The 13,368-nt window shown below is 40.9% G+C and overlaps 1 protein-coding gene across 2 annotated transcripts in view; it reads right to left on the bottom strand.

Moving 5' to 3' along the window:
• Window positions 1–12,974, bottom strand: part of LOC133128510 (tumor protein 63-like) — a 29,987-nt gene extending 17,013 nt beyond the window's left edge. Inside the window, exons 1-2 of one of the 2 annotated variants that reach the window (XM_061242098.1) lie at window positions 12,746–12,974; window positions 5,105–5,362 (exon numbers count right to left, since the gene is read on the bottom strand). In XM_061242098.1, coding sequence (XP_061098082.1) covers window positions 5,105–5,362; window positions 12,746–12,787 — 300 coding nt within the window. In that variant the 5' untranslated portion in view covers window positions 12,788–12,974. The remainder of the gene's footprint in view (window positions 1–5,104; window positions 5,363–12,745) is intronic. The other variant, XM_061242099.1, reaches the window with a different exon arrangement.
• Between the last annotated feature and the right edge of the window lie 394 nt (window positions 12,975–13,368).

The raw sequence follows: 13,368 nt of genomic DNA, 5'->3' as shown, positions 1-13,368 counted from the left end.
AACATCTTTAACAGCTTTTGACTTTGAATCAACTAAAAAACTAATTTTTAAATAATTTTATAATAAAGTTTTTGTTTCGTGGTCTAGTCTTATTGTTGGGACTACTGACAAATCTGAGGAAACAGTCAAGGATGGCTTCTTACTCATTCTTGGAGGGCTGTTTCCCTGGGTCCTGAGTATTATTTCGTGTATACGGACTGTATAATGTTCATAAATATACCTATTCATAACATTAACAAATAAAGCTTAACTGATCGAGCAGTGCAGTTGAGATTATATAGTATTAAGACCAAGATAACTATTTGGAAAATGAAAGGTAATACTTTACAATGTCCTTTTGCAGCCCACTGCAAAGAAGCACTATATCTACAAAACTGTCTATGGAAAAGTCATGTCTACAAGATTGCATTACAACCAAATAAAACATATAAAATATATATACTTTCATGTTTTTGGATATTGTTTCATCCACTGTGATTAAAATATCAAGTTCAGGTATGCGACTTCTCAGTGATGTAGACAGGCGTATGGCATGGTGAGATGAAAGTCTACTAGCTTTGTGTAATTACAGCGGATTTCCCCTTAATTCTTTAGGGGTTGCCATGAGCAAATTGTTCTCTGGTTCTTAGTATTCTGATGCTTGCTGTCTTCCATACCAAAGATTAGCCTTAGCATGTCAGTGACCTATTTTGAACTATGATTTCATAGAAAAAGCGGTATTTGAACGTGAGTCATAGCAATACCTTTTACATGTCCATATATCTCATTAAAGCTACTGCAAATGTGGAATATGAAATGTGTTATCAATCACAGATGATTAAAGTATTTTTGGTCTTTGTTCACACCTGCCTTTGAGGACCAACAAATTATTTGACTTCCCTATGAATCAGTTAAATCTTTCCGTTTACTTGTATTCAAACTGATGCCAATTAATGGTAATGTACACTATGATAAACATTAATTTCAGATTGAGATTAGCCCGGGCAGTCACATAATAAACCCATCTACAAAATGAATCTCTCTATTGTTTTCTGAAGACATTTCCCAGAAAGCTCTTCTCCAATCGTTTAAGTCCGCCCTGCCTTCACACAGTGATGTTTTAGAGCTTGCGGTGCAGTGGCGGACGTGTGCAGACAAGCATCTCACCAAAGACAAGTCCTGGCTCCATCTCATTCGGCTTGGGATGGGTCTGTGCAGATGTTCCTGGGCAAGCTGTATCTTGCCGCCTTGCTCTAGCACTCATCTCTTCACACACATACACACACATACACACACACACCCACACCCACTTTGCCTGCAGGAGACTCTCTCACCAAGCGTAACCCATTCAAACTGAGAAGAGAACATCCCAGAAGCACACGGCCCAGGGACATGCATACAGGACTTGCACAGACTCCCTACTCACAGCCTACACCTGCACACTCCCTACTCACAGCCTACACCTGCACACTCCCTACTCACAGCCTACACCTGCACACTCCCTACTCACAGCCTACACCTGCACACTCCCATTCTCTCACAGCCTACACCTGCACACTCCCATTCTCCCTAAGCACACACCGTATGAAACTAGGAGTCCACTACTTTTCACACACAATGCAGTGGGGCTAGTTGTTGTGCTGTTGAATGGGTTCTATTTTTGCTTCTCAAATGTACAATACATTTTTGTATGTGCTTCACAGCTTTAAATGAGCATATTATCCAGCATGTATGTTTGTTAAATATTTAATTAAAGTTTATTTTTCTTTAATGTGTATTACCTGAACACATCATTCACACATTTTGGCATCTTGATTTCAGGGTCCTCTATAGCAAGATCAGAGGACCATCAAAACATAGTCATGTCCCACCACATACATAGCTACTTTCATACTAAGATGCAAAACATCTAGGGTGGTATTAAAACAAGCATGTGAATAAGCACTCAGCATACTAAAATATGTATGAACATGCATTTTGTACGACCTGGATTTTCACAAATCACAAAACATAAGGTAACTCACTAAAGCACAAAGGTATATATGCATGTCTTAGAGTGAGTTTCCATTGACAGCTATAACTGGCAGCAGGAAAGGTGTTCAAACTACATTGAATCTACCTTGTAAGCCCCATTAGTTTGGTGTGACCTCTATTTTCTACTCAACATTTTATCTGGATTCATGACAATATTTATAAGTCTATTTACTTTGTTCCATTTATAAAAAGCCTTTTAGTGATAAAGACAGGTTGCCTGTCTTACTAGATATAAGCTTATAATATGTTGTGTTTATTAAAGCAATGCCATTTAATTTTTATGAACTAACATGTCTCTTGTGTTTTATGTTGAGAATACAGTGTGTGAGAAAGTCAGATGACATTCAACCTAAGGTAATTGCAGTAATTTTTATTCCCGTAAGAGGGGAGGTGCAGTGAATAGAATCTGCGAGGTGTGTCATCTCATGAGAGTGTCTCACGGTTCCCAGACAGGAAACGGTTAACTTAAGGGTGAGGCTGAGACTTATCTGTGCAAAATAATCATCAAACAACGCGTCAGGCAGAACACTAATTGAACCTGAAGAAGCCACAGGCCTTCCCAGCGTCCATTAGAGGCCTACGGTCCCAGTCTTTCATCATTGGGGCTTTGATGATGACATCACATTTAGGTCAGAACCTCTAAGCCTGCAGACTGAGGGTCAATTACTCTAACAGGATTATGGGTGCAAATATGCCTGAACAGAGTTCATGGAGGAGCCACTTTAAGGAAAGGTCTGGCATATGCTGTCGTACACCGCAAGATGACAAATTCCTCTGAATGAGGCAATGAGAAGGAATATGTTGATATCTGCACCTTGAATTGTTTGCAGTGTTTCAAAACTGAGATACTTGAGTTTGTCCCAAACTCCTGAGTAATTTGACATTATTTCATTCTCCAATAATAAAATATGCATTTCTATTCTTTAAAGCTTAAACTTTCTGGAATTCTTGATGGTCTGTTCCAGTATTATATTACAGCAGTGGACTAAGTGCTATGGATTTGTAGAAACTTTGAATGTTTCACAACTGCATGACCTACTTAAGCAGTTCAAATAGTGAATATCCCAAACCATTTGCAATAATAGGGTGGAGGAAGTGTCTCGAAAATTCTCTGAATCACAACAAACTTCTGAATTCACTTGTGCAGAAACCCACTTGTGCAGAAACTTGAACCCCATTTTCAATCCAACAAATGCAACTGAAATTCTCAGAGAGTTCATGGCCTGGTTAACATGTTTAACATGAGTATCCATTAACATTGTGTGAGTTTTTCTGGGATAAAGCAAGTTAGTTACATTACATAGACCTACAACAGTGTTGCCTGTGACTCATTTAACCCCAACCCTCCCAGTTAGGAGGGCAGAACCTCACCCCAGTCAGCCTCTCCGAACACCCACAGAAGGACAGTGTGACAGGGACATGGAGGCGTGGCTCTCACACCCCATGCTGCTCCCTGAAAACAATTGCATGTTTGACAGGCGTCTTTTCGGAGGTGAAAATGGTAGGATGAGAAAGCGAGTGTGGGAATCGAGCAGACGTCACTATCCCACACGGCATGTAGCCAGTGGCGCTAATATCACCCCACAACTTCCTTGAGTGTGTCTGTTTACTTAAGGGTATGCTGTTTTACCGTTGAGAATTACGCAATACACCCATAGGTCTTTTAGCATTTGATACTGCCAAATTTAGCCAAGATTGATGCAGCGATGTATTGTATTGGTTAAAGACAGCATTTCCCATAACAGAAAGCTGTTAATAAAAATAAATCAGAGGTTGGAGTTGGAGTTGTTCCTATGTAATCTTGAATGCTACACTCTCAGAGCAAGGATCTTTTTCAGTCATGCAACAAATATGGCACATTTAAATTCAGAAATTCTGAACATGGTATAATTCTTTAATCCGGGTTTCTCCATAATTTTAACTACTTACATTATCACACGGCTGCATCGAAACATTTAGCCAATGAGCAATTAATATTCTCCAAGACGACAACATCTCTATGAGCTGGCAGAACCCGCATCGCAGCGGCTAAGGTAACCGCTAAGATGAACACTCATTCAGGCCAGCCATTTTCTTTTTCCAGGTGTCTGTTTTCAGACTGCCATCTTACAAAAAAAAGCTAACTGTATAGCATTGATACAAGAGCTATCCTTTGTGCTCTACCTGGTTCTGCAATGACAGTGCTTCCCTGACAGCTGTGCTTCCTGCGAATGACATTGTATAAGACAAAGGCACTTGGATGTGTCCCCGGTACAGGTAATTGGCACTGGGAGTGCACTAGAACAGCCGCTCTGTGATCCTTTGAGATGGTGCAACACTTGCCTGCAGCACAGCCGCTGGCTGCTCAAAGACATCAGAGCCAAAATGATCTCAGGTGTTTTTTATAAAGTTTTACAGCTCTGGGAGAGAAAGGAACCTTTCACAGAGTTTAGACATGGCCTCCAGCACAGATCAGCGAGATTAAAAAAAACCTTCATGCTCTACCCCTGAAAATCTCCTGCCATCTCTACCACTCTCCGTTTGTTTGGAAAAATGTGAATTCCACTGGCCAGTAAAACTATGCTTTTCCCAGTAGGACTCTCCACTACATACCGCATACAAGACTCCCAATAGACCTGTGTCATTGTTTTCCATTGCCTGGTGCAATTAAGCCAACCAAGAGGAGCATAAGGCGGGGTTTGCACTTTTTGAGAGTATTTCATGGGTTCCAATACACCGGACACGCTTAGTAAATCATAGAACAGTATTTTGTGACCTTGGAAGAAATTTCAATATTGCACTTCAAAGCTTTCATATCGAAACGCTGCAAAACTGAAATCTTCTTAGCTCAAAATGTACAAGACACCCTAAAAGTACTCTGAATGTATAATATCAAATTGCCCTTTAGACATTATGGCACTAACTTATTTTTGTCAAAATGTCAGTTAGAAGCTTCTAATTCTCTCAATTTGAGGTCTCAAAAATCCTCAAATTGAATCCAGAAGAATTATGTATTTGACCCACGTCTGTTTTGCTGTTAGACCTCCACCTGTAAAACCAATATGCAGCGAATGGCAGTGCACTGGGTGGGGCTGCTGGCGGAGAGGCCTACCGTCCAGGTGGCAGACTTGGCAGTGCTGGACTGCTGGAAGGACACGTCGAAGGTGTGGGGGCCGGCGTAGTCAGTGTTGGAGGGAATGGCGGGCGACGGGGAGAGAGCATCAAAGGTGGAGCTGGGCTGGGCGTAGGGTGAGGCAGTCGTGACGTTGTTCTGAGTGTGCTCGTTGTTGTATGGGCTCGTCGAGGTGGAGCCCCCATTCTGGATCTGCTGGTCCATACTGTTTAGGAGCCCCAGGTTTGTGTACTGTGGCTGTGAAACACAAGGGAAGTGAAATTAAAGCCTCTGACAGTACATACTATAAAATAGTACAGTATAAAGGCTATACAGTCATTTCAATTTGTGCGAATCTGTGAAACTTTACAATGTCAATTCCTAGTTCTGTTCAACTAGTCTAAAGCAATTGAACAGGATAAAAATATATGAATTCTAGATGTTAGAAGTCCTCACAAATTTGACAGTGATTTCAAACATTTTAAATAAAGGAACTAAATGTGAATTGTGGCAAAGTTGAAAATTTACCCAAAACACCACACGTGGGTGGCTAAATGCACATACGCGGGGGCACTTAAGCTGCTGGTGACCTAGGAAGTGGGTTTTTCTCAAATTGCAGGATAACTTTCAGACTGAAAATATAAGTTATTTTGAAGTACCTGTTTTGATGCCTGTTATGTGCACAAGTAAAAGCATTTTTATCATTCCAAGGTATATTCACAATCAAACCCCAATGGATTACACTGATTGATTGTGCAGGGCACATCCAAAGTCTCAATCAGGTGCCGAACTGAAAACCAGTACAAGTAAAAAGAGTCCACTCACTATACTGTATGCTCCTGTTTCAAGTACATTTATTATCATCACTCAGTCTGATGAAGAGCCAAAAGGATTTAAATGTTACTTTGTGCTGTAAATAAATTCACATTACAGCAGCATACAGTATAGAGCTCTTGTTTCCATTAGTGCATCTCACCCATGGAAATACAGAGCACTGTGCCAGCACGGAGAAAGATTAATAATGCATTCTTCAGCCCTCGCAAAACAAAATACTAGTTGAAAGAGCTGGTTCAATGTATTCCCATTGCAATCTTGTTATTTTATATGATTTTGGAGTTGTTTTGAGTTTTGCTTTCACTCAGCGTAGGGTGGCACACCCACAGCCTCTGAGCGGTTGGCTGCATATCGGACTGTGATGCCCGCATCAACGCTTCCTGTAAACACTCGGTGAATCTCTAAGAAGATAACAGAAACAGTGCTAATGGGAGTACGCTGTTATGGTCTACTTATATTACAGAGAGCTGGGCAAGAGGGAGGGGAAGAGGCAGTAAAACAATGAAGTTACTCATCAAAAGGTTCCTGGGTTATGAAGGATAATGTGCTGCATGTAGCCTGGTTATCTGGTTATCATAACATTATGTGTGTGCCAGTTCTGACATGTGAAGGTTGAAGATTTGCTGTAAAGCTCGCTTAACACTTATTAGGACATAAAGGCCATTGTTGTTATGAAGCATGGCCACCACTTAACAAGAAGGTGGCAAGGGCTTGCTCCCCAGCCAGCTGCCTCCTGCTCACTGTCCTGACCATTGGTGCCATTCTGTTCCATTAATATCTGTGCGTTCCTCAGCTAGGTGCCATGGCCTCCTGGCTCTTTAGACTGCCATCAATCTCTTCAGTCCCACTTTTTTATTTCAGCCATGACAGTCTGCAGCTGTCCCTGCTCTCACCCTACGGCAGGTGCTGACTGGAGTCAGGTGACTGAGAAACACACACATGCATGCACATATGCACAGACACGCGCACGCACACACACAAATACACATGCACATGCAGACGGACACAAACACACACAATACACACATACTGCACACACACACACACACACACAGGTAGGCAGGTGGAAGAAAAATTGTGAATATTATGATTTGATTCCTGCTTTAATGGTGGTTCATTGCATCTTAAAATAATGTTCTTTGTCTGTGTAAAAGGAGGGAGCTTAAAGCTCATCTAACATCATGTTTTACAATTTTAATAGAAATTTCAATCACAGCTTTCTGTGCGGAATAATTTTGTGGGGATGATTAAGGGTATTTCAGCGAGAATATTATGCAATAAACGTTCAAAGAATACATTACAAAATGGCAAATGCTTTTGCCGAGCAATACGTATACCATCTTAAAACAACAAAAACTACAGTGCTTAAATTAATAATAGAATTTGTGGAATTCCTGAGCACCACAAATGCAATCAGAAACAAACAGTCTAATTTCAGGAGTGATAACATCAGAAGATGTAGCTTTTTTCTGTCTGGGGAAAATAAAAAGAGCTGCACTCTATTGCTTGGGGCGGCAGCCTGCAGTGCCTGCGGGTGATGGCGTAAGACACGGCGTTCTCCCACACAGCTGTGTGGTGACACCACAGTCCATTCAGCACAGAGTCATCTCTTATCTGACTCCTGTGGTTGTGGTGTGTCTGTGAGTGTGTGTGTGTGTGTGTGTGTGTGTGTGTGTGTGTGTTTGTGTGTGAGTGTGTGTGTTTGTGTGTGTGTGTGTGTGTGTTTGTGTGTGTGATTGTGTGTGTGTGATTGTGTGCGTGTGTGTGTGTGTGATTGTGTGTGTGTTTGTGTGTGTGTGTGTGTTTGTGTGTGTGATTGTGTGTGTGTTTGTGTGTGTGTGTGATTGTGTGTGTGTGTGTGTGTGTGTGTGTTGGGGAGTGGGGGCATTCCGACTCCTGCATGACAGGCTGCAAAAAACTTTGTTCTAAGCAAACTTATGTCATGAATTTCAGAGAAGGGTGTCACTTTTCAGTTTCTTTTTCAACAGCACAATCAATTTGGCTATCCCTGAAAGTGAGAAAAGCTATTAGATTGTAAAACAAAAAATGTTACTTGAAGATGAAAACAAGATATCGTGGGAAAACTGGTGGAGGCTGAAGTGTTTTAGCAGGTTGACCTTTCTGCCATTTCTGTAAGAAATAAACTCAACAAGAAGATTTTATTATTCCACCTTTTCACTTTGCTTGACGATACCCTGTTATTATCACAAGAAAACTAAAACCTGTGAGGCTGACTGTGCCATTTCAGCGGAGGCAGTAACCAGGTGTATCCCCAGGGGTATTCAAAGGGTTGAAGGGGTATTTGGAATCAAGGTAAATAATCACAACAGTAATAAAACTGAGATGGTTAAAAGCATGATAAATGAATAAAGCCTTGGGCCGAAAGGGTTACATCTGCCGACTGAAAATATCTGCCCTACAGTACAGAACACACAAGAAAGAATATTAGAGCTTTGATTCAATCCTACCATATTAATTGAGGGTACTTCAGGGTACAGTATAGTGAAATTGTATTTAAATATACTTTTTTATATTTTTTTTACTTTGCATATTTTGCATAACTAAATTAATACAAGAGATATACCACAACTTTTCATTGGACCTCTAATGTGATGTTTTGTAAGATATGTTTCATTGCTGCTTATTTCATGGTTAACAACTGTACAGTATGTATGTGCACTGTATGTCAGTTCTTATAACCACTCTGATTATGTTTATGTATGCCTCCAACAAAATGTTTGGCCTTTTCTTAGTTCTAATAAAGGTTTATTTGTGTTTTGTAAAATCTTAAATTCCATTCCTTGAAACTGCTTCAAAAGTAATTGTCACTGCTCAAATTTGCAAATAAAAAAAGAAAGCAACATTTCCTTTCTTTGAAGGATACGGTTGAAAACAAAATAACCAAATTAACATTCCAATAACATTGGAAACTACAGAAATTTTAAAACATAAAAAACCCAACCCAACACCCACATGATCACCATCAATCTTGAATTGAAAAATTGCAATGACTGCACATTCTTCCAAGAATTTCATAGCACCACATCACATTGAGGAGATGAGTCACACCACACATAACACCCACCTGGGTGATGAGTAAATATGACTGGATCCTTTTATCTGGAACTATGGTGGAAGCTTGTTGTTCCAAAACATTTGGTATGAGGACACAGTCTGTGGGTGGATTCAAAGTTCTGTTTTTTGGGGGGGTTTTTTGGTTTTTCCCCTACCTAAAACTATGTAAATTTCACAAATACGTATGCTGCTTGAATATGAGCATGTTTCAAGTGAAAGATAATGAGCAAAGAATTTGTCTAATTACACAATCAAGAAAGGAGGTTGCCACAGAAAAACAGCATCCAGTCGGTGCTTTGTATTTGCACTAGAGTAGTTATTTCTGACAACAAATTGTTGTTGAGAAACTTACAGAACTGTTTTTGACGTATTAAATTATACTGTACATATCTGGAAGGATACTGTGGCAATTGATATCCGGGGATCAACAGCAGTACTCCACCTGGACTTTGAATGCAGCCCCTGCCTAGTTTCTTATCACTTTTCATCAGTCCCCAGTTGTTGTCCCCTGTAAAAGCAGACGACTGTGTGCCCAAAACAACCTCAATAGTTTAGTTTTGTTCCTAATGTCTCAATGCTTCCGTCATTCTGGGATGAACTTTTACAATTTATTAGTCAGTTAACAATTAATTCCGCCAACTGTTTGTTGACAGATGAGCTATTATGTTATTATCTCTATGCTTTTAAAGATCACTTGGAAGAACTACTGGAATATTCCATAGCTGAAAGAAATACGGGAACACAAAGAGCATATTTAGATCAAATCATCCCATCAATGGACTGCAATTTAGCAAAAGCAGGACAAACTTGGGTCACGCTTCTAAATGACATGTATCTTAGCCTTTGATAGCGGTAAGTGGCGTAGTTCATAAAGGTCCTTCTTCACGCTCCACTGCCTGCATTCTCAACAGCACAAACACGAGGTGGAGAAAAGACTTTCTCATGAATCAGTCGTGGAAAAGTATGTGTCAACCCTAAACAGATAATGATAGAGTTTTTGAGATTTTTCTGAAGAAGTGACAGGAAGAGAAGGGGATCTGTCCTAAGGGGCTGAAATAGCTGCCATTCCTGCATCTCCAGTGACCTGGGATGGGGAACTAAGCACGTCTGCGTGACCGCGGGGAGTGAGGGTGAGGGCTGAAGAGTCGTCTGCAAAATGTGGGTCTGTCTGACCCTCACACCTGCTGAGGGAGGCGGGGCGGTGATTATAACTAAACATCAACACGGCGCTAAGCTGTCGCAGCTCAGGGAGCAGAAGCCTGGCCTGGCTGTGTCAATTCTAACAGCATGGAGGGGACCCAGGAGACCTGGAAATAGAACCTGATACCTACTCCTGGAGGGGAGAGGTAGGGGGGGGGGGGGGGGTCACAGGTCATGGACCCCCCATTCCCATACTTAATCCTCTGGGGAGGGGTGTGACCTGATCCACCTGCAATCTACCTGTTATCCTAAAATGTATTCTCTTAGCATCGCAAACATTCCATAAATACCAAATGGCATATTATATACTTATTTAACATTTAATATATATATTTCAAAATTGTATATTATGCTTGTATTGTATATTATGTTTCATGATTTCACATTATAACATTTTGATGTTCACTCTATCAGATAAGTTAGCTTCACTTTCACAAATGCCTGAAAGGAAACTGAAATGGAGTTTGTTTTCAGTGACACGGCTGGGTCAGTGTGTTGACAACGCTGTCATATGAGCCCATGGTGTCCTACACTTGGGAGTCAGCGCAGACACCTGCTAGTTACGAATGACAGACTTCAGGGAACAGAATGGAACAACTGGAGCTGTTAAGATCCCAATCAATGGTGGTGGAGTGCAGGTAAATGACAAGAGAGAAAATGGATTCCTCCAGATCTGCCTATGTGGGTGTTTAACTATTTGCAGCTGGAACAATGGGGGTCTTTTAGGTGTGAGGACAGTATTCAGTGAATAAAACACAAATAACAAAAAGCAGGTGATCTTCAATTCAAGAAAGGGTTATATTCTTGAACACAGTTGTTTATATATATATTTTAAAATCAATATACATTTTCCCATTCCGTGTAAAGATTCAAATGAAGCACACTTGTATTGTATTTATTATTTCCATCAATAAATTGTTCTTTATTGATGGAAAGTTACTGAAACTTTAGTGCACTGAGAGGTGCAAATGGAGAGACAGATTTATCTCTGGCTTTATGTATATAAACAGCGACACATGTACAGTAGAATATATTGAAATACTTTCAGCCCTGTTGTCCCCAATGCCAATTCATCTGGCTCTAATGCTCACATTCACAGACAAAAGCAGGCTCAATGGGGGGGGGGGGAGATATTGGTTTGGCTCCAGGTGCCTGAGCACCTCCCCCTTTTGCCTCAAGTGTCTGATGTGCCCCTTTGATTTGAGAAAAAAAATATTGGTATTATTATTGCTGACTGTCATTAATATTTGTTCATTCATTTTGGCAAAATATATTCTGTAGAATATCTGGTTGTTGCAACACTGTTTTAGGTTTTCTCTCTGAGCCCCTGCCCCTCAAAAGGTCACCGCATGGTTCTGTACAAAGGGCCTGTTAAGATAACTGTGCCATCCATGTTGTTTCAGAAGGTCAAATTTCACAACACACTCTCCAATGCATCTAACAATAAAAAGACGTTTCACGTTTCATTAGAATATGCCCATGTTTAAAAAAAAAAATTGAGAGGAAGGGTAATATTTGGGAAATGACACCATTATTAGTGACATTAGATTAGAAGTTAATCGACATTAAATTAATCGACAATATTTACTTCGGAGCTCAACCAAGTGGAGATAGGCAATTATAATTATAATGTCTATATAGCAATCACGTTTCTGCCAATGTGTAATTTCTATGCATTTATGAACTGATTTTACCATTTATTTTCAGAATCAATAATTTATCAAAATAAATGAGAATTTAAAACTAAGGCAACATGTTCACTACAAATATGCATCAGCATGAACAATTACTTTTCAGGGTTTTATCAGAATGCATCCAAAACTTCATAAAATGTGTCCTGCCACTGATTTGATCTTACGTGAATTTGCCCTGGAGAAATGAATGGTTTCAGCTCTTATCTTCACTGTTTGTTGTCAGTAGCCCTGATTCTATCCCAAGATTGTCTCTGTCTAAGCTAATGACAGGGGCTGGGAGGAAACAACATTCCCACTTAAAAAAATTCCAGGTGGGCACATTTCTCAGCTTTGACTCAAAAGACGAATCAAAACGAAAATGACAATCCAGCTCAAATAAACCTGAAGCCCAGACATGCCTGCAAGTGACATATTTATACAGGTAGATGTGCTCTAAGTACATTTCTCGATTAGAAAACATCTGTGCAGCTCCCGACTGTTGTGCCTACAAAGCAGACAATGCATACACAAATCCGTAAACACATTAAATGCAGGCGGCAACCACCTCTTCTCTTTGCTTCTTATAGAACAACATAACCCTTATAAATGTAACCCCAATGGAAATGGCACTACCATTTCATTACATTGCAGCCATTTGGCGACGTACAACAATGCAAAACATAACCAGGGACAAGAGCGCTGAACGACCCTAGAGGGAAGTACGGTTCCAAGTGCTAGGAATGACCACAAAGATGAAGCTCGGACTACCACCTTAGCTTTCCTCTGAGGCCCCCATATGGGTCCACCGCCCCAAAGGCAGCCCCTACGAGAGGGACACCCCTCTCTCCGCCGCTCTTACCTCGTTGTACGGAGCCGAGGTGGCGGTGTCCAGGTACAGCATGTTGACGCCAAGGCTGAGCAGTGCGGCTGCCCTCTGCTCGTCCGTCTCCAGGGTTCTGAGCCTCGTTTACCCTCGACTCTGAGAGCTGTGTGGTCTACGGGCGCAGCAAGGCACAGGCACATTCTCTATAGGAATTCGGGGGATGGACATATATACCAGGGAGCTGAGGGGAGGGGTCTAAGGAGCTACCTGGCTGATCCTTCCACCTGAACACACACCCTTCTCTAAGGAGAAAGCGCTGTCTGCGAGTTTTCCTTAGGAGGGCTGCTCCATGGTGTTTGCCTACCAGGCAGCGTCACCAGTGGCTGGCTGCATTTGCTCTGCTCTATCCACTAATGGTAATTTGATTGAGGTGGAGCTGTTCAGAAAGTCAGTTACCAAGATTTATTCTTTTGCAGGAACACAGAACAACCTGGAAGATGCGTAATGTCAGACTTCAATACTCCCTGTTTAAGGAATCTCTCAGCCCGAAATAAAATAATTCTCATTCTCTTACAAGTAGATGTGTTGTTCACCTAGTCTACAAGATATTCCTTTTTACAATTTTCAGTAACATTTTACTTGAACTATAGGCCATCAAG

Source organism: Conger conger, chromosome 5 (assembly GCF_963514075.1).
Source record: "Conger conger chromosome 5, fConCon1.1, whole genome shotgun sequence".
NCBI classification, from domain to species: Eukaryota; Metazoa; Chordata; class Actinopteri; order Anguilliformes; family Congridae; genus Conger; species Conger conger.
Note: the sequence above shows the minus strand (reverse complement) of the source record. Positions and strands in the feature narration are given on the sequence as shown.